At 40.4% G+C, this 24,802-nt stretch overlaps 2 protein-coding genes, 1 long non-coding RNA gene and 1 pseudogene across 3 annotated transcripts in view; 3 read left to right on the top strand and 1 right to left on the bottom strand.

The window, feature by feature from the left end:
- LOC143099843 (E3 ubiquitin/ISG15 ligase TRIM25-like) overlaps positions 1 to 2,426 on the top strand; it is a 37,589-nt gene extending 35,163 nt beyond the window's left edge. The window contains exons 8-10 of the mRNA XM_076262755.1: positions 1,540 to 1,635; positions 1,854 to 2,087; positions 2,367 to 2,426. Coding sequence (XP_076118870.1) covers positions 1,540 to 1,635; positions 1,854 to 2,087; positions 2,367 to 2,426 — 390 coding nt within the window. The remainder of the gene's footprint in view (positions 1 to 1,539; positions 1,636 to 1,853; positions 2,088 to 2,366) is intronic.
- A 3,069-nt stretch (positions 2,427 to 5,495) lies between these two features.
- Positions 5,496 to 7,421, bottom strand: LOC143099619 (uncharacterized). The gene is made up of 3 exons (XR_012981696.1): positions 7,304 to 7,421; positions 6,039 to 6,096; positions 5,496 to 5,888 (listed from the first exon to the last, which is right to left on the bottom strand). It is a non-coding gene; the product is annotated as an uncharacterized LOC143099619 (long non-coding RNA).
- A 1,209-nt stretch (positions 7,422 to 8,630) lies between these two features.
- Positions 8,631 to 15,785, top strand: LOC143100221 (E3 ubiquitin/ISG15 ligase TRIM25-like). The gene is made up of 8 exons (XM_076263193.1): positions 8,631 to 9,191; positions 9,363 to 11,497; positions 11,582 to 12,195; positions 12,522 to 12,617; positions 12,861 to 13,094; positions 13,460 to 13,610; positions 15,331 to 15,429; positions 15,548 to 15,785. The coding sequence occupies exons 3-8, from the start codon at positions 11,614 to 11,616 to the stop codon at positions 15,628 to 15,630; spliced, it is 1,245 nt and encodes a 414-aa protein (XP_076119308.1). The 5' UTR covers positions 8,631 to 9,191; positions 9,363 to 11,497; positions 11,582 to 11,613; the 3' UTR covers positions 15,631 to 15,785.
- A 1,332-nt stretch (positions 15,786 to 17,117) lies between these two features.
- Positions 17,118 to 21,671, top strand: LOC143100222 (E3 ubiquitin/ISG15 ligase TRIM25-like; annotated as a pseudogene).
- Positions 21,672 to 24,802: the final 3,131 nt, after the last annotated feature.

Raw genomic sequence — 24,802 nt, 5'->3', positions numbered from 1 at the left:
GTAGCCTACATAGAAGAATGACTTTACTGAAAAGAACCCCATGCCTAATGAGAATTATGGTGGAGGGGCTGTGCTATTGCGGGGCTGTTTTTTATGCCCAAAGACCTGGGAACCTAATTAAGGTGCATGGTATCCTGAACAGCAAGAAAAACCTGAACATTTTCAAAGGAAATCTGTCAATCTCTGCCAAGACACTAAACATTGGTCATGATTGGATCATTCATCAGGTCAGTGAACCAAAACAAATGTGAAGATCAAAACAAATATGGTTTTCTAAACACAAAATCAAGCTTTGGCCATTGCCATCTCAGTCCCCTGATCTAAACTTTATAGAAAAACAGTGGGGTGAGTCAAAGAGGAGAATGCACAAGTGTGGAGCTAGGAATCTGGACGATCTGTTGAGATTTTGTAAAGACGAATGGTCTTAAATCCCTTACTTTGTACTCTCCAACTTTATGGCGTGTCATGGGAGAATATTACAAGCTGTTTTATTTGCAAAGGGAGGCTTAAGAGAGTATTACAAGCAGGGGTGCCAATAATTGTGAGCAACGTGTTTTTGTTAAAAAATATCTATTTCTTTATGAGATATTTTTCTTTCTCAAAATAAATTTGGATGGATTTTTCCTCATTTTTGTCATTGTGAGATTACAATAAACAGACAGTAACGGGGTACATTTACTTGAGTAAAATTTTGAGGGATCTGTACTTTACTTGAGTATCATTTTTGGGGAGTACTCATGACTTTACTCAAGTACATTTGAGAGGCAAATATTGTACTCTTTACTCCACTACATTTCTATCCATAACCGTGAGTACCCGTTACTACTGTACTTCTAAAAAAAAAGGAAAAAAGAAAAATCTCGGAAACCCTCAATTTGTTGTTTCCCTCTCAAACGTGATTGGATTGTGCAGGCACCACTGATTGGGACAGCCTATCAGCAATCACCTTCAGCTTTCCGCCAAAGTCAACTCCATGGTCAGATTTAGATAAGAAACGAAACCATGGACGAAACAATGGATGAAGACGCAGCAGATCCATCCCGGGAATGTGCCAACCTGTGGCCCCACCTCGCCAGACTATTTCAATTTTCTGAACAAGTTGATGATAGTTTTCGCTTCAAGTGTTTCAATTACAAAATAGTATTTTGTATTTAAAATACTTATTTTAAATACATGTATTAGAAATATTGTCCATCCCTGGCAACATGGTAAAAAGATGAAAATTACTTGATTTTACTTCCAATTCATTTTACATTCTCCAAGGTATTAACATTAACATTTTTCATAACTCCATGTAGGACGTTTCTGTACATAAATGTAAGCACTGTGGCAGTAGTAATGCAATATTTAGAAAATGTAGGCTACTCTTGTACTCTTGATACTGAAGTACTTTTAAAAACAAGTACTTCAGTACTTTTACTTAAGTAGACATCTGACAGTTGTACTTTTACTTGTACTTGAGTAAAATTTAGCAAAGGGTATCTGTACTTTTACTCAAGTAATGAAGCTGTGTACTCTGTCCGCCTCTGATCCACACAGAAAACATCATTGCAGATGAATGAGGATAATCAGAAGAAAATCCAGCAGAAAAAGTCCGAGGTGGAGAATGTGAAACAAGCTCTGAAGTCTCTGCAGGTGACACAAACATGGCTGCTGTAACAGGTTTTGCACCCGCTCCCCACGCTCACACACCCCCAGTACGCCTGTCTTTTTTCCTATGGACATGCATTCAGCATGGGCATGTATCTTTGGATTTTTATGTATCCTTGTTGTAGCCATGATGTATCTTCGGATTTCTGAAGGCAAGGGGAATCCTGCAGGTTTAACATGATCGGATATGAATCTCCTATCAGGCTACCACACAGAAAGCTGTTGAGGACTCAGAGAGGATCTTCACTAAGCTGATCAGCTTCATGGAGCAAAAGCGCTCTGAGGTGACCGAGTCGATCAGAGCCCAGGAGAGGGCAGAGGTGAGTCGAGCTGAAGGACTCCTGGAGCAGCTGGAGTTGGAGATCACTAAACTGAAGAGCAGAGATGCTGAGATGGAGAAACTTCAGCCAATAGAGGACCCCATTGATTTCATTCAGGTAAGTTAAGTTACTTTATTTGACCTGTAGGAAATTTTACCCATCCGGGTGTAGTGTATACATGCACACACACTAGGTAGTGAGCTCACTTGGAGCACCCACACAGTAGGAGCACACCAAAAGCACACACACACTAGGAGCACACATACACACCTAGAGCAGTGGGCAGCCTTTGCTCCGGTGCCCAGGGAGCAGTTGGGGATTAGGTACCTTGCTCAAGGGCACCTCGTCTTTGGATGTGGGAGAGTGCCTCTCACTCACATATTCCCTACCAGTCAGGAATTAAACCAGCCACAAGTCCGATCCCCTAACCAGAAGGCCACAAATGCCCCCAAGTAACACTACTAGCTCTTAGTATGGAGAACTAACTATGGAGACTCAAACTGGATTGGCTTTCTGAAATGTATCACAGCTTGTCAGCTTTTTACAGCAGAACAGAACCCTTGAAGTACTGTCTTCACTTGCTACTCCGCCTTTGAAAAATATGGCGCTCTTTGTTGTGCCGGTTTCACTCATGGTTTTGACTCTCAATAGCTGATGCCTTTATAAGTTCGCCGTGAACACGCACAACTCTAGGTTAACTAACACAGGGTTGATCGAACTAACTAGTAACCGGTGTTTTGGAACCGACAGCTCGGGTTTAGTCACCACAGGTTCAGACAACCCAGAGGTTAAGTTTTATCTCAGTGTTTGTTAAACCTCCTTTCTGGAATACCCCCCTGATGGTCTCTGGTCTCTTCCTTTGTTTCCTTACAGAGTTTCCAGGCACACTTCACCCACCCATATGTGGCTGAGGCCCTTCCCCAGGTCACTTTTATCCCACAGTTCTCCTTCAGTGAAATGATAACACCAGTGGCTCCATCTCTGAAAGAGAAAACAAAAGAATTCCTCTTGGCAGTAAATGAAGGTATTATATTATTATTATTATTATTATTATCATTATTATTATTATTATTATTACGGAGTGTCTATTCGTACCCCTGGGGCCTGTACTACGAAGGGAGCTTAACCTACCCAGATGTAACCCAGGGTTACTTTGTTAAACCGGGGTTGACAAAACCTGGTTATCTTTAGTGGTGTTAATCGGTACTACGACGCTGATTATGAAGTTGATTTGTTGAGCCGGGGTTAACCTCATTGGAGTTTGTGCGCGTTCACATAAAAGGGGTGGGTTGCAGCGCAAATCACCACTTTCAGTGATGACGCGTTCACCTTATTTTACAGATGAGGAATGCACAATTATTATGACAAGTTATGAGGAATTAAAACCCACTCTACGACAAAAATCAATACGTCGGCAGTGAACAAAGCAAGGCAAGGCTGTTGGCAACGTATTGCAGATCGGGTAGCCTAAATGCCTAAAAGTAAAGTTTTATGTCCACATGTTCTTCAAATACGGAGGATTAATAGCTTGCGGAATGTATTTAATGAGTTTAAATAATTAAATTGCTTATTTATTTTGAGTTCATAGAAATGCCAACAGATGCAACACAATTTAGAAGTGGGCATATAGATTACAGTAATAAGGATAATTGAATGTTTAAGTAGCCCCATTGACTGATTTAGTGTATGCCTAATCCTGTGAACATTTCAGATGCAACACCATTGCCAAATGCACATGGCAGCAGGTGAAAATGAAACACAAACAAACACATTATTCAGAATAGTGGTTTATATAGTCATAGCTTGCATTAATATTTCTTAATTATGAAAACATGTAGGCCTATGCTTATAGCCTTCACTTGGCCTCTGTTTTACAGCTAACAAGAAAAAGGTGTCTTTGAACACTACTGTAAGGCACCAGAGTGTTTTACAGTAGCAGAGGAGTTGGCCATCGCAAATAATAGTGGAAGGCCGATTATGGAGGGGGTTGAGGGAGGCATTCGGTCGGATTCTGGTGCTGTGGAAATGTGTAGCCTTTATGTGCAGGGTACAGTAATATGACATTCAATTCAATACGTTTGTAAAAATGGTGATTTTAATTTATTAGGCCTACTATATGTCCGATTTATTCAGTAGGCTATTCTTGCTCAGATGTTCAGCATCACCAATGGAATACATGAATGTCCACGTACGGGCATTGCTATGAGACGTCTTCCTAGATCATCTGACAAAGATAACGAATTCCCTCGGATGACAATCTAGCCTATATCTTCATAGAGAATATCGTCCGGGTAGGCTATATATATTTTCTGGCGGTCTCTAAAACCCCTCGCCCTGCGAAGAGAGTCCCTCACGATTTGCGCTCCAATGTCGTATGGATCATCCAGGTACGCCGACATGTCTCGGGAGAAATTGTTAGTGGAGGGGTGGTACTTATAAAGGGTGTGGTTAACGGAAACCTCGGGTTAACCAAGAACATAGGCTAACCTGCTCGGAGCAGGTTTGAGATGCAGCGTAAATTGCCATGGCAGCATACCTCGGTTAAAACCTATCCACCTTTCGTAGTATGTGTTAATCGGGAAGTTACGCCACAGGTGATCAAGTTACTGGTACGAATAGCCTTGGCCAGAGCCATATAAAAAGAGAGTTGCGACACTCTTTGAAGTCGCCGCCACGCGGTCACGTGGTTCACGTACGCTTCAACAGTTCCAAACAGCTCTTTGCGTGTCGTGTTATTTCAATGGGATAGACAGCAGCGAGTGCGTTATTGAACGTGAAACATTACAACAAACCAAAAACGAGTGTTATTACGTATTAGCATGCTTACATTATAGTGTCAATTATATATTGCGAGTATAATTAGTTTGCAACATCAATCTAAAATATGTTCTTTGTTAGTTCTAACATTGAACGTTTGTTTCCTTGCTGGACATTAGCTGTTATTGGATTCCTACATTTGCCTGTATCACGCTACATATACTTTACTTACATTGTCAAAACGTAGGCTATGCATTTTGTATCCTTTTTGTGTGTGAACATTAGATCCAGTGTCCTTTTCAGTTCGTTTGGTGAGATGAAGATGAAGATGCGCGCACCCCCCCCCCCCCCCCCCCAAATCTGCACAACTTTGATCATTGTAAGACTAGCAATAAACGTCTATCAAATATATAAATGGCATTCAGTAGCCTAACAGCTTAAATTTTAAAAGTTTGATCAATGCATTAAATCTGTTCAGTTCTTTTAGAGAAATAGCATAAAGGTGGGCACCACACAGCCTTGGTAACATTTTAAGAGTAAGCCATAAACATGTCAAAAACACATAGGCTAAATAAGAATCAATAACAACTTAAATGTGAAAAATTTGATTCATACTGCAAGATAAGTTACCCACTGTTTCAATAACACACTTATAACTCAATAAGCAATCAACTATTTCAATAAAATACTTATAACTTATATTTCAGCCGGCTGGTGAGACTACAGCATGAAAAGGATGACTGATGTTAGGTTTTCAATAGAATTTTTATTAAGTTTTCAATGTGTGTTTAAAACAAGAACAGGAACAAATGCAAAAAAGACTGGGAGGGAGGTATGGTGACACTGCAACATAAAAAGAAGGTCTGACACTCATTTAGGTTTCCAAAGTTTGAACAACAATTGTGTGTGAACTACACAAAAGACACAATGTGGAAGGGATGGGTAGCCCTGTACTCTGTACACCTATAAGAGGGACATGGTAAGGAGGATGCAACATTTGGCTGGATTCGGGAGTGTTATGGGAGGTGTGGAAGATGCTGGATCAACACAACTCCATTTGTGTAAGGGCCCCATCGTGTGGACCTCAAACATAAAAAATGATCTTATCTGACCATTCCAGTCATATATCGCACACCCTTTTTGTCCTCTGCATCCTTGGTCCTGGATAAGCAGAACAGGCACAGTGGAGAATGGAGGGAGAGAACAAAGCAGGTAACACTCAGTGTATACTTGGGACAACACATTAAGTAAGTAGCAGAAACCTAAGCAAGATGCCATCTCCAGCAAGAGGCCAGCAAGAGTTTTACATACCCATACACAGCTAACCATTTGCAAGGCTGGTTGGGGGTGCCACAAGTCCACACAAAAACTATAACAATAACAACATGAAGAATGACTTTGTTGGGGATTACTTTCAGAGTGATCTATGCCCTATTAACCTGACTACACTTTTCAGTTATCCAAAAAAAGACATTTGTCCTACTTACAAAGATCACTGACCTAATGAAAGGCAATGCCCTCTTGTCACGTCAGTCTCTTCCATGCAAACTTCGCTATGTATTTGACAAATTACTTGGCAGATAAAGCAATCAAAATTACACCAAGAACACCAACACGAAATGTACAATTACTGAAAACTAAATGAACTGAAACCGATCATCAGTTGGAGCAAAAACTCCTAGGCTACTATACAGACGCTATACCTACTGTCCCACGACCACGCTCGTGCCACACTCGCCTACTGCTTGTGCCACTGTCCCGTTTGGAACAGTGAACAGTAGTGGCACAGGACTGGGCTGGCAAGGGACACAAGAGCCACGCACCAGTAACAACAACAATAACTTATAATAGTCTAGGTTTTGCTCCTACTGCTTCCCCTGAAATTCATAATTGAAATCCCCTCGTTCACGAGTCGTGGACACTAGCCTATATCATGTCATGTTCAGCCCACGGTTCAGTTCATAACGCCATACAACTCGCCATCTAGCAAGCTAGTCTATATCAGATTTAAAGACAATAATCACATTAATTTCCTCCATTTTTCACCTGAAGAGCGTTAATCACAAACCCATTGATAACCTGCACATCTGAATATAGAGTTACCATGCTGTATGGAATGTATTTTATCAATGTAGCATTTAATATGAGAACAGCTTTCGTGTTCCCCCTCATAGCATGTCTAACGTTAACACTATGTATGTGAATGAGCTGACTAGCTAACGTAAGCTAGTAAGCTAACGCAATCAGGTTTGAAAAATATAGCATTTTAAACATAATAAAAATCTGTGGACAACCAACCTATCATATAAAGTTGCCCTACTACAATAGGCTAACCAAATGTGTTTTGTCTGAAATTCATTATTGACGTAGGAACATTATCTTTAAGCTAGCCTCTCTCCACATCAAGGTTTGCAGGCTAACTTTTGGCTTTAAAATTTCGGTCAACATTTAAGCTATAAATATCAGTTAAACAAGCAGCACAAAATCCTCAAAGAACAATACCAGTATCTACTAGTGCAGTTGGTATAGGAAATGCATATGACAATTAAAAAAACGTCGTACATTCGTCTACTTACCACTGACAATATCAGGCAGAAAGCAATGGAAGTCAATGGGGCTACAGCCGTGAATGTCAAAGTTTGGAACTGTTGAGCTCAGCATAAAGCGGAAGTAGCGTGGAAAAAGCGCCGCCATTGTTTCCTATTCATGGGTTTCATCAGGTCCCTTTCCACAGGTGTATTAATCAAGCACCATTCAGTCTGCATTGATAATCAAGGTGCCTGATTTTACACACCTGTGGAAAGGGACCTGATGAAACCCATGAATGGAAGTCTATGGGAGTGTCGCAATTCTCTTTTTATATGGCTCTGAACTGGGCCAGAGCCATAGAGACTGGGCTATTCACACCCTGTTACATAACAACAAAAACATGTTGCTCGCGTGCCCAAAAAACATGGCCGACATTCGTTTTTCCGTCAGCAGAAAGTGAAGAATTCTGAACGGTTTCAGCACTAATATCTGTTCAAATTAAAGTTGAGATGGAAAAGTTGTGTTTTATTTTCATAATATTTGTTCAGTGAACACATACAACCGTCAGTTTATTAGCTAACAGAAATTTCATGAATATGACGTTCAGGCCTATAAACTACCTGCAAACCTCGTCTTCTTGTCGAAGCAGATAATGCAGTGGGCACAGGCAAGGGTTGGCACGTGGGAGACCGGGGTTCGGTTCCCGTGTAATGCATTTTGGCGGAGTGAGTGTGCATGTGTACCAACGTGTCTGGAGAGAAGGCGCGCAATTTGAACAAGAAATCGGTTCTCAAACGGAAGTTTTGAATGCAACAATTAGCTAGTTCATGCACCAGGGTGTAAATAGCATGCAGTACTATAAACACCTGGGTACGAATAGCATCCACTTCTAACTGTACATTGATGCAAACAGCATACCTTATTCAGAGTGTCTATTACACAGCTGAGCTATTCACACTCTGTTATGTAACAACAACAAAAACATGTTGCTTGTTTAAAAAAAATAATATATATTATTACATTGTGTGATCAATATGCCAGATTAAATGCACAGGGGTGCAAATAGCATACACTGATATTTGTACCAGACGAGGTACTAATAGAACACATTGCTGTGTGCACCGGGGTACGAATAGCATACATTGATATTTGTACCAGACGAGGTACTAATAGAACACATTGCTGTGTGCACCGGGGTACGAATAGCATACATTGATATTTGTACCAGACGGGGTACTAATAGGACACATTGCTGTGTGCACCGGGGTACGAATAGAATTCACTTCTTATTGTACCAGGGTACGAATAGCATACACTGCTAATTGTACCAGGGGTGCAAATAGCCTTACCCTTATTATTATTATTATTATTATTATTATTAAAGCTACAGGTAGTCAGTGGTTTAGTTTGTCCTTATTGGACAGGCCTTGTTGCACAGGCAAGCAGGATCCTATGAGCAATCAGACACAGGCTGTAGTACAAAAGAGGCAGAACAGTCATAAACCAGGGGCAGCAGTAAACAACAAGATGATAAAGATCACACAGCACAAAATAAACACAAACAATTAATAAAGGTCAATGTCAATAAAACGGAAACAGACAAAAGCTTGAATGTGGCATGATCATTTGAAGAGAATAATGTTGGATGGCTTGTTACTGTAGGCGAGTGCAGGGGATAGAGCAGGTTGAAGGCCAGCATCTCCGTAACAGCAGTGACAGCACTAGAGCAGCAGAGAAGGTCTCTGTTAGTCAGACATTATTAACACATGGCTATCTCTGCTCGTTTTCTAGTCACAGGCTTCATGGTTGGGGACACAGTCAAACTGAAGACTCCTAAGACCATTCCTAACACCATTTCCGAAAAGTGTCTCTACTGCGCTAGGTATGGCAGCAGTCAGTATAACATCACTATTGGTGGTGTGGGTGTGGTATCAGGTGAGGCCCTTATATATTTACACTTACATCACTTTACACTATAATAGATGGAAATTATTCCGTGGTAAATTATCATTCATTTTCCATGAGCTGTTGTGCAAAAAGAACATTTTCACAACTCATAAATATTATGTAACTGTGCAAATGTCAATGATGCATTGATCCTTTCAGCTTTGCAAGGGACACATTCCATGACTGTTAACTTCCCTGACTATCCCAACGCCAATTGGAATTCATCAGATCTGGAACTGGTGTGATAGGTGTGGGAATGACTTACATGTGTACTTAAACAATGGCATTCATTTTTGACCAACCAAAACACAGTATCATGGAAAAGGCATTGCTGGTACTTTATGTACGCCTAAATGTACTTCTTACTACAAATCATACCCATTTATCAATGTAATGTAATAAAACAGCTGCAAATCACATCTAATCGTTTATTTGATAATTTGATATTTTCACTTGTTTTGTTTACTTTGTGTAGAGCACAACATTCTTAATCTTAATCTTACAGTAGTGCATGTCAGCTTTGCAGTTACAGTATATAGTAAAAGGAAACTTGTTAACATTTGTAGGCCTAATGTTGAAATTAAATTACGTTGTTCCTTGATCGGGGAGCTGTATTTTAAGTAGACTCATTGCACATTTTTCTTTGAATTTCTTTGTATTGTAAGGGAACTAATGCATTTTACCACATATGTAACAGTTTTCTTAGTTTCAATGCCTGTTGTTGGTGTTAGCCTTTCTGATGATTAGTTTAAATGGACATCTCCTGGCTCTTGCATTTTTAAACATTCCTAATAAAGTTATTGAATCCTAAATATTTCCTTGTAATGGTGATTTTATACTCTTTTGATCCCATGAGGGAAATTTGGTCTCTGCATTTATCCCAATCCGTGAAACACACTCAGCACACAGTGAACACACAGTGAGGTGAAGCACACACTAATCCTGGCGCAGTGAGCTGCCTGCAACCACAGCGGCGCTCGGGGAGCATTGAGGGGTTAGGTGCCTTGCTCAAGGGCACTTCAGCCGTTCTGATCAGTGTGCTGAGTGTGTTTCACTAATTCACGGATTGGGATAAATGTAGAGACCACGTTTCCCTCACGGGATCAAAAGAGATACTTATAGGCCTACTTATGTGTCATGCACACTGGGAATTTGTGTTTATTAATTATTATTATAAGAGGAGTTATTATAATATTTAATATGATTCATTTTTATATGGTACAAAATTGTAATTCCCTGACTCCCTCGTGTGGACACCTGTAGAATTATAGTATTTCCCAGTGAATTCAACACCATTGACATAGCATTCTGTGTCATTCTCCAAAACCTCTTTTATGCCTATCAACTTTGGCCACTAAGTGCAGTTTTCAGCTAGCATTGATTCTCAATAGTTGTGACAACATTTTAAAATAATCTACGGATAAAGGGCTTTAAACTTTAAAACTTTGAAATTACAGTAAACATGTTTAATGCCTTTAATGATTTTTGTTTATGATGGCGTTACATATGTACAATGAAGCCTGATGTTTTCATGCATCAATCACCATTATGACTGTGATGAAAAGACAACCTGACTTAAAATGGAAAATTAAACGCAATGTTAACTTGAAATACATTACAGTACATCTTCACACAGTTGGCCATTTCTACATGCTGGGGACCGATATTTATAACATAAAACTTTTGTATATTCATCATGTATGGGCTCCCTTGCTGCCAAGTAGGCTATAATCCATTAAAAATAATCACTATCTATACGCATAGACTGAGCAGGTAGACCACCAGATCTGCACATTGAACACTACTGCACCCCAGTCAGATCCTAACGTGCTGCACTCGGTCAGTTAGTGCTCTAGTAGTCTTCATTTTTCCTAACCTGCTCCACTCGATCAGTTAGTGCTCTAGTCTTCATTGTTTCTGACCTGCTAATCCCATAGCTTGAGCTCTGACCTTTTGGTAAAGAACAAATCAACCTACACAATCCATACCCATGAAGCATTATTATCATACCTACGTGAGTTTATAGCCCTGTTCTTTGGACTTGACCCTCAAGGGTGCAGGAGTGTTATAAACTACAGGAGCTGTAAGGCAGATTGTATGCATTGTATAGTCTGTTGTAATATTTGCATTTTTGTTTAGGTTGCATGCATTGCATAGTCTATACTTTGTAATGTTTGCATTTTTTTGCTTGTTAGATGGGGTTGATTTGACTTGAATGCACTGCAATAGGGAGCCACCATGTATGTTCTGGGAATTTTTAGGCTTTCTGGAATGTTGCACTGTGCCTTTAAGAGGTGTGTCCACACAGAATTAGGAAGAATATTTAACACACTCCCACTTCTTCTGGTGAAACAAAACCTCTCTAACATTCCTTGCAGGCAGGAGTTGTGTGTGTCTCTGAGAGGGGAAAATGGCTAGTGCTGCAGTATTGGAGGAGTTAAGCTGCCCAATTTGTCTGGATCTACTGAAGGACCCGGTGACTGTTTCCTGTGGACACAGTTTCTGTTTGAACTGCATTACAGGCTGCTTTGATCAAGAAGACCAGAAGGGTGTTTACAGCTGCCCCCAGTGCAGGGAGACCTTCACTCCAAGGCCTGTTCTACGTAGAAGTACAATGCTGACTGAAGTTATAGAGAAGCTGAAGAAGACTGAACTCCGATCTGATATCAGATTTTCTTCTGATGCTAAACCAGGTGATGTGGAGTGTGATTTCTGCACTGGGAGAAAACATAAAGCCATCAAGTCATGTTTAACATGTCTGGTTTCATATTGTGAAGTTCATATTCAGCCTCACTATGAAGTGCCTCGCTTTAGCAAGCACAAACTGGTGAATGCCACCTCGAAGCTACAGGAGAAGATCTGTTCTCAGCACGACAGGATTATTGAGGTGTTTTGTCGCACGGATCACAAGTTGATCTGTATGCTGTGTTCTATGGATGATCATAACGGTCATAAAACCGTCTCGGCAGCAGCAGAACGGACTGAGAAGCAGGTTAGTGATCCTCTGTCTGTTTCTCCCATCAGAAACAACATGGGCCTGTTTCCCATATGTGGATTCAGTAGTCTTGGACTTAAATCGGACTTGCGGAGAATAAAAGTAACAAATCAGTGACTGTTTAACAGGCCTGCCTTGTTTATAACAGGTTCCTGTTCTGCAGCAGCTAAAAGACAAAGATCACACCCCAATACACCCAGGTCAAAATCACGTCAACAATGCAAAAGCAAAACATAACTAAAGTACTCTACCCAGTACTCACTAATTTCTTGGTAATGATCTTTGAAGCTATTATAGACTTGAGTGTACATCTATCCACACAGAAAACATTGTTGAAGATGAAGGGGAATAACCAGAAGCAACTCCATCAGAAGGAGATGGAGGTGGAGGAGGTCAAACTGGCTCTGGAGTCTCTGCAGGTGACTGATAAACATGGCTGCTGTGACATGTTAAAACACTTTGCTCTTACCCAGTATGGTCTGTGAAGTAAGACTCCCATTTGTGTGCTTTTTTGGTTCCGATTTTCTGAGGAGAGATGATACCGTATCTATCATGGACATGTACAGTATTTGATGTACTGTAGCCATTATGTATCTTTGGATTTCTGTGGGCTGGGTAATCCTTTGCAGATTGAACATGATCTGATATGAATCTTCCATCAGGCCTCTACACAGGAAGCTGTTGAGGACACTGAGTGGTTGTTCACTGAACTGATCAGCTTCATGGAGCAAAAGCGCTCTGAGGTGACCGAGTCGATCCGAGCTCAGGAGAGGGCAGAGGTGAGTCGAGCTGAAGGACTCCTGGAGCAGCTGGAGTTGGAGATCACTAAACTGAAGAGCAGAGATGCTGAGATGGAGAAACTTCAGCCAATAGAGGACCCTGTTGATTACCTCCAGGTAACACTAGCTCTTTGGGCAACTATGGAGACTCACATTAGATTGACTTGCTCAATTTTATTACAGCAGAGCAAAGCCCTTGAAGTATTGTGACTCACCATAATAAGATGGGTACTATTAAGATATTATTTTGTTTGGATTACTATTAAGAACATCTCATATCACAGCAAAAACTAGGGGCTTCCAGGCCTACTCTTTTGAAGTAGGGGTTTCTCTCTCATTCCACTCTCTGTGATATACAGTGCTTTCCCTACAGAGTTTAGATGCACTTTATCTAACACACCTGCTGGCTCTTATCACTCTAGTTGGAGACAGCAGAGGTGACGTCCTGATGGTCTCTGATCTCTTCCTTTGTTTCCCTTTAGGGTTTCCAGGCACACTTCACCCACCCATATGTGGCTACGGCCCTTCCCCAGGTCACTTTTAAACCACAGTTCTCCTTCAGTGAAATGATAAAACCAGTGGCTCCATCTCTGAAAGAGAAAACAGAAAAGTTCCACTTGGCAATAAATAAAGGTATTATTGTTATTATTATTATTATTGTTGTTGTTGTTGTTGTTGTTTTTGTTGTTGTTGTTGTTGTTATGTCAAAGGCCACAACAAGCGGAGACCAGATCAGGCTTTAAATCTACAGGGTGTAGCCAGTGGTTTAGTTTGTCCTTATTGGGATTCTGTATCAAGATGGCAGGGCAAAATGCCCACTCACATGTATAAAGGCCTCACTCTAAGCTAAGGAGAACACAACGATGTATTTACAGGTAATGATTATCTAATTAAATTATCATTTTAAATACTAGCTAAAATGCGGTCACGTTGTTGCCATTTTGAAAATGTTCAGTTTGGCACAGGCTAATGTACAAAAGAGGCAGAACAGTCAGGAACCTTGCAGGGTTGTCAGGGGCAGCAGTAAACAGCAACATGACAGATCACACAGCACAAAATAAACACTAAAGATCAATAAAGGTCAAGGTCACTAAAATGAAAACAGACAAAATCTTGAATGTGGCTCTCATTGGTTGAGAATTTGAAGAAAATCTGAAGGATGGTGGATGACAGCACATGGCCTGTAACTGTAGGCGAGTAGCCTACAAGTGATGAACACTTTAGCAGTCCTAATGGAATTAGAGCAAATGGTGTTGAGTTTAATACCATATGAGTTATTTAATCAATAATAGATCTCTGTTTGATCCAAGTACTGTGGGTATAAAAAAAAAACGGTATTGGTTTTACCTAGCTTGAGTTGCTGCAGCCAACATCTAGAGCTGCCAGGTAGCTACAGTGCGACATGCTGAGTGCATGAACATGGACGCTCATGAACATGACCCCAGAGTGTAACAGGCTGTTTTTGACTGTAACTCCTTGTCAGTCAATGGGGAACGTAAATAATTGTGTGTAAAACTGTTTTGTCGTTGCTGAGACCACGGTGAAGTTAGTTTCAGTTTGCCACCAAGTTCAAATAAAAAGCGAGTGCAGATGCATGTAAGCTACTCTGCTAGTTTTAGTAAAGCAGGGTTTAGTTGAATCCTGGTGTTGTATATATGGTCTTGTATGCTACCAGATTCCTTCAGATGTGCTGATTGCTCTGAAAGGGAATGAAAGATGTCACTCTCATTGGTTAAACACACCTATGACTGATTACGAAACTTAAGAACAACCCTTTTGAACAATGCGCCTGCCGTCTGGCGAACTTATTTCAGCGTCAAGATGGCGATGTTGGACTGGACACACCCTAAATGTATTTAAACAATTGGCTTCAGACAGTTAAAATAGGACCCATTGTCATGTTCAACAAAGTGTGAGATGATTCAAGCTTCATGACTTGGAGAGTTATCCTGCTGGAAGTAGTCATCAGAAGAGGGGTTAGCTGAGGACATGGACATGGTCAGCAACAATATTGTACATGTAAGACATTGAAGCCTTGTGTTAACCAAATTGTTGCCTTTTGTAACCAGTAGGTGGCAGTGTAGGACAAGGAACAGTGCAGTTCAACTACTTCAATAAAGGAAGAGAAAAGAGACTGAGAGGGAGAAAAGAAGAAAGGATAGCAACATGTAATGTGTGGAAGTGACCTGTAATCTGTGCAGTTCATGAAATAAATTACCAACCTTCCAACATACCAACATACTTATGTTGCAAACATATTTTGCTTCAATTATGCAACATGTCCATCTAATTCATTGGCACTGGAGCGGTAGAAAAAACAGAGTAACAACTTCTGCTCCTTCTCCTGTCACAGGTTTCAGGATTGGGGACAAAGTCCGAGTGAAGGCTTCTGTTAAAAATGCAACGTACGGCTGGGGAGGCATCAATCGCCGAAGTGTGGGTGTAGTCAAATGTGAGACTCTTCTGGTGTTAATATTGATTTGTGTCCAAAATTCTCATGCATGAATAGAATTGAGTAACGCTGATGTAGTTTAACATCACTGACTCAGTACTCTCTTCTGTTCTCACAGCTCTGGATTTAGAGTCCATCTATGTCAACTTTCCTGACAACAGTAACTGGCATGCGGACCCCTCTCAGGTGGAGCTGGTATAATGCATCCCATGGAGTGTTGAACTGATCATGACCTGAGATTTTATGAGCTTTAATTTGAAGAACAAGATAAACATGCCGAAAATGCCTGTGTATGTTTTTCAGCCACATGGTTAAGCCTTTTAAAATGTATTTGCCATATTTTTTCAGCTATTTGAACTCATTAAAGATCTTTAAACACATGTATGAGCGTGATGAAAAGACAATAATTGGAAAATAAAATGTTTATTTGAAATATATTACAAAATTTACTTCACAACAGTTAAACCATTAAAAACTAGATGTACCGCAGAGCGGTACAAAATATGACCGCCGCCCAGTCCAGCACATTTTTTCCACAAAAAGAAATCACGCTGAAAGGCCTATATGATTCTAACTGTCTCACTAAATTGCATTATCCACACTCAATTCTCACTGGTATCTGCTAGACAACAAGTACCAAAACATGATTAGTTCATAGATTTCACATGTAAAATTCATTTTATACAACCCCACCTCCATCTTGCCTGTTCATAATTCTGAGAAATTCTTGAATTGTGTGCATGTGTGCATGTACATGAATGTAATTGTAACATAAAACTTTTGTATATTCATCATGTATGGACTCCTTGCTGGCAAGTAGACTATAAGCCATTAAAAATAATCACTATCTATGCATACTCATAGACTGAGCAGGTCGACCTGATCTGCACATAGAACACTACTGCACCCCAGTCAGTTCCTAACCTGCTCCTCTCGGTCAGTTAGCGCTCAGTCTTCATTGTTCCTTGTGTACTCCTCCCGCAGCTTGACCTCTGACCTTTTGATAAAGGACAAATAGCCCTATACAATCCATACCCATGAAGCATTGTTATCATACCTATGTGAGTTTATAGCCCTGTTCTTTGAACTTGACCCTCAAGGGTGCAGGAGTGTTATAAACTACAGGTTGCGTGCATTGTAGACTGAATGTAATATTTGCATTCTTGTTTACTTGTTAAATGGAGTTGACTTGACTTGACTTGAATGTAGGCTACTGCAGTGGGGAATCATGTCTGTTCATGACACGAGTTGTCTACATGATTAACCTGACTCTCGCCAGATGAATTTCATTCCGCTTAGCTCCACTCATCCATCTGGAACCGATCCATTGAAGTGTTGCTTCAGAAGGCTGGGCCTAATCAAAAAATGCTTGCATATGATTGAATAAGCCACTTGTCCGTCATCTATTGACGTGCTACTTCAACCACTCACATCGAAGCCAACCCGTGACGCTGATAACAGTCTCACAGTCGCTTCTACGCTATGTCACATCTATGAAACTCCCGCCCTGTGTCCTGATTGGCTGTACCATAAAATCGGTTGCAGAAATCACTCTCAATGGAAGAGGTCCCAGATGGATGTGAGTGAAGCTAGGCGGAACGAAATTCATCTGGCGAGAGTCAGGTTACTACATGATTGCATGTACTGGAAATGTTTGGACTTTCTGGAATGTTGCGCTGTGCCTTTAAGAGTTGTGTCCACACAAAACCAGGAAGAATACTAAACACACTCCTTCTTCTGGTGAAATGAAACCTTTCTAACTTTCCTTGCAGGCAGGAATTGTGTGTCTCTGATAGGGGAAAATGGCCAGTGCTTCAGTGTTGGAGGAGTTAAGCTGTTCAATCTGCCTGGATCTACTGAAGGATCCAGTGACTGTTTCCTGTGGACACAGTTTCTGTTTGAACTGCATTACAGGCTGCTGGGATCAAGAAGACCAGAAGAGTGTGTACAGCTGCCCCCAGTGCAGGGAGACCTTCACTCCAAGGCCTGTTCTACGCAGAAACACAATTCTGACTGAAGTTATAGAGAAACTGAAGAAGACTGAACTGCAGTCTGATGCTAAGGCTCCTACCTATGCCGGACCAGACGATGTGGAGTGTGATTTCTGCACTGGGGGAAAACATAAAGCCATCAAGTCGTGTTTAACATGGTTTCCTATTGTGAAGCTCATATTCAGCCTCACTATGAAGTGCCTCGCTTAAGCAAGCACAAGCTGGTGAATGCCACCTCACAACTACAGGAGAAGATCTGCTCTCAGCACGACAGGATTATTGAGGTGTTTTGTCGCACAGATCAGAAGTTAACCTGTCTGCTGTGTTCAATGGATGACCACAATGGGCATAAAATTGTTTCAGCTGCAACAGAACGGACTGAAAAGCAGGTTAGTGATACTCTGTTTCTCTACATCAGAAACAACATGGGCCTGTTTCCCATATATGGACTAAGCCTAGTGGACTATACAAATCAATTACCATTAAATAGGCCTGGCTGGTTTACAACAGGTTCTTGTTCTGCAATAGCCTACATAAGACAAAGATCACACCCCAATACACTCCACCCAGATGTTGCACTTTTTTGTGAATGATCTCTGAAGCTATATACTTGTGTGTACATCTATCCACACAGAAATCATTGTTGAAGATGAAGGGGAATAACCAGAAGCAACTCCGTCAGAAGGAGAAGGAGGTGGAGGAAGTCAAACTGGCTCTGGAGTCTCTGCAGGTGACTGATAAACATGGCTGCTGTGACATGTTAAAACACTTTGCTCTTACCCAGTACGGTCTGTGGAGTAAGACTCCCATTTGTGTGCTTTTTTGGTTCCGATTTTCTGAGCAGAGATGATACCGTATCTATCATGGACATGTACAGTATTTGATGTACTGTAGCCATTATGTACCTTTGGATTTCTGTGGGCTAGTGAATCCTTTGCAGATTGAACATGATCTGATATGAATCTTCTATCAGGCCTCTGCACAGGAAGCTGTTGAGGACGCTGAGAGGATCTTCACTGAACTGATCAGCTTCATGGAGCAAAAACGCTCTGAGGTGACCGAGTCGATCAGAGCTCAGGAGAGGGCAGAGGTGAGTCGAGCTGAAGGACTCCTGGAGCAGCTGGAGTTGGAGATCTCTAAACTGAAGAGCAGAGATGCTGAGATGGAGAAACTTCAGCCAATAGAGGACCCTGTTGATTACCTCCAGGTAACACTAGCTCTTTGGGCAACTATGGAGACTCACATTAGATTGGCTTGCTCAATTGTATTACAGCAGAGCAAAGCCCTTGAAGTATTGTGACTCACCATAATAAGATGGGTACTATTAAGATATTATTTTGTTTGGATTACTATTAAGAACCTCTCATATCACAGCAAAAACTAGGGGCTTCCAGGCCTACTCTTTTGAAGTAGGGGTTTCTCTCTCACTCCACTCTCTGTGATATACAGTGCTTTCCCTACAGAGTTTAGATGCACTTTATCTAACACACCTGCTGGATCTTATCACTCTATTTGGAGACAGCAGAGGTGACGTCCTTATGGTCTCTGATCCCATCCTTTGTTTCCCTTTAGGGTTTCCAGTCACACTTCACCCACCCATATGTGACCCTTCCCAAGGTCACTTTTAAACCACAGTTCTCCTTCAGTGAAATGATAAAACCAGTTGCTCCATCTCTGAAAGAGAAAACAGAAAAGTTCCACTTGGCAATAAATAAAGGTATTATTGTTATTATTAGTATTATTGTTGTTGTTGTTGTTGTTGTTGTTCTTGTTATTGTTGTTGTTATGTCAAAGGCCACAACAAGTGGAGACCAGATCAGGCTTTAAATCTACAGGGTGTAGCCAGTGGTTTAGTTTGTCTCCATCAAAATGCCCACTCACATGTATAAAGGGCTCACTCTAAGCTAAGGAGAACACAACGATGTATTTACAGGTAATGATTATCTAATTAAATGATCATTTTAAATACTAGCTAAAATGCGGTCACGTTGTTGCCATTTTGAAAATGTTCAGTTAGGCACAGGCTAATGTACAAAAGAGCAGTGGTGGAATGTAACGAAGTACAAATACTTCGTTACTGTACTTAAGTAGATTTTCCACGTATTTGTACTTTACTTAAGTAAAATGTATAGTGCATACTTTTGACTTTTACTTCGTTACATTTTACAGCAATTATCTGTACTTTTACTCCGCTACATTTCTACAACACCATCGTTCCTTTTTACGATACATTTTATGATCAGTTTTTTTTTCTCTCTGACAAACACGTTTGTTTTACCAGGGGGCGGGGTTGCTACCAAAGATTCTGGAGCGCTACGTGCATTCTTAGAAACATAAGCTTTTAGTCTAGACCAGGCAGAGCGTGAGCTTGTAGCCATCTGCATTCGGTAGGCTATTCACCAGACCCATGGCTACACTGTACATGCAACTGTGTTCTGTGCCTTTCTCTGTCTGTTATCTGCAGCGTTAGGGCCTCCTCTCCGATGAGATTATCCGCGGATCAGCGAAATTACAGGCTATGCCCATGCTTCTGTCACACGTCTGATCATTTGCGGCACAAATGAATGGTAGCCTAGACTATTAATGAACCGGTGGCCGGAAAAAACGTAACATTTTCCAGATTAGGAAATATTCCTTAATTGTGTGTGATCAAATAAAGATGCATAGCCTACAATTGGGGGTAGTAATGTGAGCGCTCATTCAATGTCTATGCGTCTGCGCAAGTGAAACTGAACCTAATCATAAAGACACCTTTCTCAGCAACTTTTCTGTTCAATCAGCATAATTATTAGGATCCATCCGACGTTTCCCTTGTCTACCCCGTTAAACTTCAGGCAAAGATCCTTGATTACTAGCTCCGCTTTAACCCTCTCTGCTTCAGGCTCTCGTGTTTTGCTGAATGATATTACTCAGCAGATCACCCTAGTAACCAGAATTACAGTCTTGTAGGTCAGAATGTAAACTGTGCCACAGATGGCAAGCACAATTGCATTAGCTTAAAACTATTTAGTCGAGTATAACCTAAAACTAGCTTAATTAAAATACCACAGCCCATACTGATTTTTCCTTTTAGAATATAGATATTAAGAGAATAAATCATTATGCAAATACTTTTACTTTTAATACTTAAAGTACATTTAAAAGCAGGTACTTTTTACTTTTACTTAAGTAGGGTTGTCATTGTGGTACTTTTTACTTTTACTAAAGTAAATATTTCTCTGTGTATTTGTACTTTTACTTAAGTACTTCCTCCACCACTGCAAAAGAGGCAGAACGGTCAGGAACCTGGCAGGGTTGTCAGGGGCAGCAGTAAACAGCAACATGACAAAGATCACACAGCACAAAATAAACACTAAAGATCAATAAAGGTCAAGGTCACTAAAATGAAAACAGACAAAATCTTGAATGTGGCGTGAGAATTTGAAGATAATCTGAAGGATTGTGGATGACAGCACATGGCCTGTAACTGTAGGCGAGTAGCCTACAGGTGATGAGGAACACGTTAGCAGTCCTAATGGAATTAGAGCAAATGGTGTTGAATTTAATACCATGTGAGTTATTTAATCAATAATAGATCTCTGTTTGATCTCGGTCACGAGTACTGTGGGTATATAAAAAAAAAAACGGTATTGGTTTTACCTAGCTTGAGTTGCTGCAGCCAACATCATATTTTGCTTCAATTATGCAACATGTCCATCTAATTCATTGGCACTGGAGCGGTAGAAAAAACAGAGTAACAACTTCTGCTCCTTCTCCTGTCACAGGTTTCAGGATTGGGGACAAAGTCCGAGTGAAGGCTTCTGTTAAAAATGCAACGTACGGCTGGGGAGGCATCAATCGCCAAAGTGTGGGTGTAGTCAAATGTGAGACTCTTCTGGTGTTAATATTGATTTTTGTCCAAAATGAATGTTACTATACATGAATGTTACTATGAGTAACGCTGATGTAGTTTAACATCACTGACTCAGTACTCTCTTCTGTTCTCACAGCTCTGGATTCAGAGTCCATCTATGTCAACTTTCCTGACAACAGTAACTGGCATGCGGATCCCTCTCAGGTGGAGCTGGTCTAATGCATGCCATGGAGTGTTGAACTGATCATGACCTGAGATTTTATGAGCTTTAATTTGAAGAGCAAGATAAACATGCCGAAAATGCCTGTGTATGTTTTCCAGCCACATGGTTAGGCCTTTTAAAATGTATTTGCCATATTTTTTCAGCTATTTGAACTCATTAAAGATCTTTAAACACATGTATAACCGTGATGAAAAGACAATAATTGGAAAATAAAATGTTTATTTGAAATATATTACAAAATGTACTTCTTCGCAACAGTTAAACCATTAAAAACTAGATGTACCGCAGAGCAGTACAAAATATGACCGCCGCCCAGTCCAGCACATTTTTTCCACAAAAATAAATCACGCTGAAAGGCCTATATGATTCTAACTGTCTCACTAAATTGCATTATCCACACTCAATTCTCACTGGTATCTGCTAGACAACAAGTACCAAAACATGATTAGTTCATAGATTTCACATGTAAAATTAATTTTATACAACCCCACCCCCATCTTGCCTGTTCATAATTCTGAGAAATTCTTGAATTGTGTGCGTGTACACGTTTATGTTTATGTGTGTGGGTGTGTGTGTGTGTGTGTGTGTGTGTGCGTGCTTGTGTGTTTGCCTGCGTATGTGTGTTTGTGCATGTGCATGCATGCGTACCTACAGTATGCCTACTGTGTGAGTATGTGTCATACGTATGATTACTGTGAATATATGTGTGTGCGTGTGTATCTGTTTATGCACATGTGTGCACATGGAATGGGTTAACATGACCCCTGGAGGCAAACATACGGAAAAAATTGGTCATCCTAGGCCCTACGGTTCTCAAGATATTCACAGAAAACTGTGTCTGCCCTACCCTCCTTTCGGGGGGTCTAGTCCAGCGGGGGGGCTACAGATCAAAACGAAAAACGATGGTTCCATGCTATCCATGTGGGGTTACATGCCCACCAAGTTTCGTGTACCCCGGTCTTTCAGTGTCCCGGGAATCCTTGTTGGTGTACGGTCACTAAATGTACACATAAATTATTTTATTATAAGGCCCCACATGAACGAAAGTTCACAAAACTTGGCATGCATTCAGAGGGTGTCATAATGATCCTACACTTTCAATTTCGTGCAGTTTTGACCATGTCAGCCAGAGATATTGTGATGAAAACACCTAATTATTTGCTTTTTAATTTTTAACTAGGTAGCGCTATACATGAAATAAGTGGTAATGGGATGGGTTGACATGCCCCCTTAAGACCAACATACAAAAAAAGGTGGACCTCCTAGGCCCTACGGTTCTCGAGATATTCACAGAAAACTGTCTCCGGCCACCTACAGGCCAGTTGGTGTATAGTAACATAAATTAATTTATTGTGTGGCCCCCCATGAACGTAATTCCACGAAACTTGGCGTGCATTCAGAGGGTGTCATAATGATCCTACACTTCCAATTTCGTGCAGTTTTGACTATGTTAGGTCACAGAAATTTGGACATGCGAAAAAGAAAAAAAAAAAAAAAAATCTGACTAAACCTATAAGCGGCGGTCATAATAATCACTATCTATACTCATAGACTGAGCAGGTAGACCTGATCTGCACATTGAACACTAGATGCATGCTACATGCTGGTGACCGATACTATACATTTAACATAAAACTTTTGTGTATTCAACATTTACAGGCTCACCTTGCTTTCAAGTAGACTATAGCCATTAAAAATAATCACTATCTATACATACTCATAGACTGAGCAGGTCGACCACCTGATCTGCACATAGAACACTACTGCACCCCAGACAGTTCCTAACCTGCTCCCCTCGGTCAGTTAGTGCTCTAGTCTTCATTGTTCCTAACCTGCTCCTCTCGGTCAGTTAGTGCTCTAGTCTTCATTGTTCCTAACCTGCTCCTCTCGGTCAGTTAGTACTCTAGTCTTCATTGTTCCTAACCTGCTCCTCTCAGTCAGTTAGTGCTCTAGTCTTCATTGTTCCTTGTGTACTCCTCCTGCAGATTGACCTCTGACCTTTTGGTACTGAACAAATCAACTTACACAATCCATAACCATTTTTTTCATCTATGTGAGTTTATAGCCCTGTTGGCTAGTTGGTCTTGACCCTCAAGGGTGCAGGAATGTTATAAACTACAGGAGCCGTAACTAAGGCAGGTTGCGTGCATTTTATAGACGGTTGCAATATTTGCATTTTTTTTAGGTTGCATGCATTGTATAGACTGTTGTAATATTTGTATTTTTTTACTTGTTAGATGGGGTTGATTTGACTTGATGCACTGCAGTGGGGAACCACCATGTCAGTGATTCTTGAGATTAGGGACAAAACATGTCCGCCAGATAAAACAAGGTTTGGGGGTAAAAATAAGAACAATATTAATTTGAAGAACTACTCAAAATCTTAATCAGGATAAGGGTTGCACAACAAGGCATGATTTCATGTTGCCTCATAAATAGTTTTTGTTCTAAATGATATAGAATGTAGTCAATGCCTGGAAAACCTTATGTCCGGAAGCAGATTTCCTCATTTCAACATACCATAAAAATATCTAAAAGTAATGCAAAATTTATCATAATGATTATAATGTATATATTTAAGTAAATAATTTCATCAATATCAAAAGTTAGAAATTGTATTATGTTTTAAATGTACTTTTGTGTCAGTTGAACTTGTGTCCGGAGTTTTGGTCAACAATGTGAGACTTGTTTTTAATAATGAAAAAAATCAGGAATAATTGTGGGCAGCTAAAACACAGAGGACAGAGGACCTTTAGCACTTCCTAGTTCTTCCTCATGCCATGATACCTTTCTAGTTCTAGTAAGTTTTTATCTTGTGTATTTAATATCCATCTATTAACACCTGGCATGTCACACCTGGCATGTCACAACACCGAAACGAGCAAAATACAACATTTGTGAAACATGTTCTGTAATTAAGGCTTAATTTTAAGAAGATTATGGAAGCCACAGGCAACAGATATGCTAAAAAACTGATTCTTGTCTAAAATACATGTGATATAATAGGAAAATATAGCATTTTGTCAACTCCGTCAGATGTCAACACCATCAGAATTTGTGTCAACACCATCAGTGTTTTGTACATTTGTTTAAATCTGCTTTCACTTTGACATTAAAGAGGGTTTTTTCGTAAATTATTGTAAAAAGGGACAAATTAAATTGATCAAGATTTCATTTATAAAAGCAGTAAAGGGGAAATATCCAAGGGGGTGAATACTTTTTATAGGCACTGTATATAAGGTAATGAATGGATGGTGAAGAGGAACATGTGAGTCGTCTGTTACCTTCTTGGTATTTGTGAGGGTT

The sequence above is a fragment of the Alosa pseudoharengus genome, unplaced genomic scaffold, assembly GCF_046254945.1.
Source record: "Alosa pseudoharengus isolate Yale_2024_CS ecotype anadromous, Long Island Sound unplaced genomic scaffold, YU_APseudo_1.1 YU_APseudo_1.1_scf_3, whole genome shotgun sequence".
NCBI lineage: Eukaryota > Metazoa > Chordata > Actinopteri > Clupeiformes > Clupeidae > Alosa > Alosa pseudoharengus.
Note: the sequence above shows the minus strand (reverse complement) of the source record. Positions and strands in the feature narration are given on the sequence as shown.

What these genes read in the sequence shown, in the direction of transcription:
- LOC143100221 (XM_076263193.1), top strand. Translation starts at nt 11,614, where the DNA reads ATGGCTAGTGCTGCAGTATTGGAGGAGTTAAGCTGCCCAATTTGTCTG. An exon ending in CAGAACGGACTGAGAAGCAG is followed by an intron (nt 12,196 to 12,521) that starts GTTAGTGATCCT and finishes CTATCCACACAG; the next exon opens with AAAACATTGTTGAAGATGAA. An exon ending in CCACTTGGCAATAAATAAAG is followed by an intron (nt 13,611 to 15,330) that starts GTATTATTGTTA and finishes CTCCTGTCACAG; the next exon opens with GTTTCAGGATTGGGGACAAA.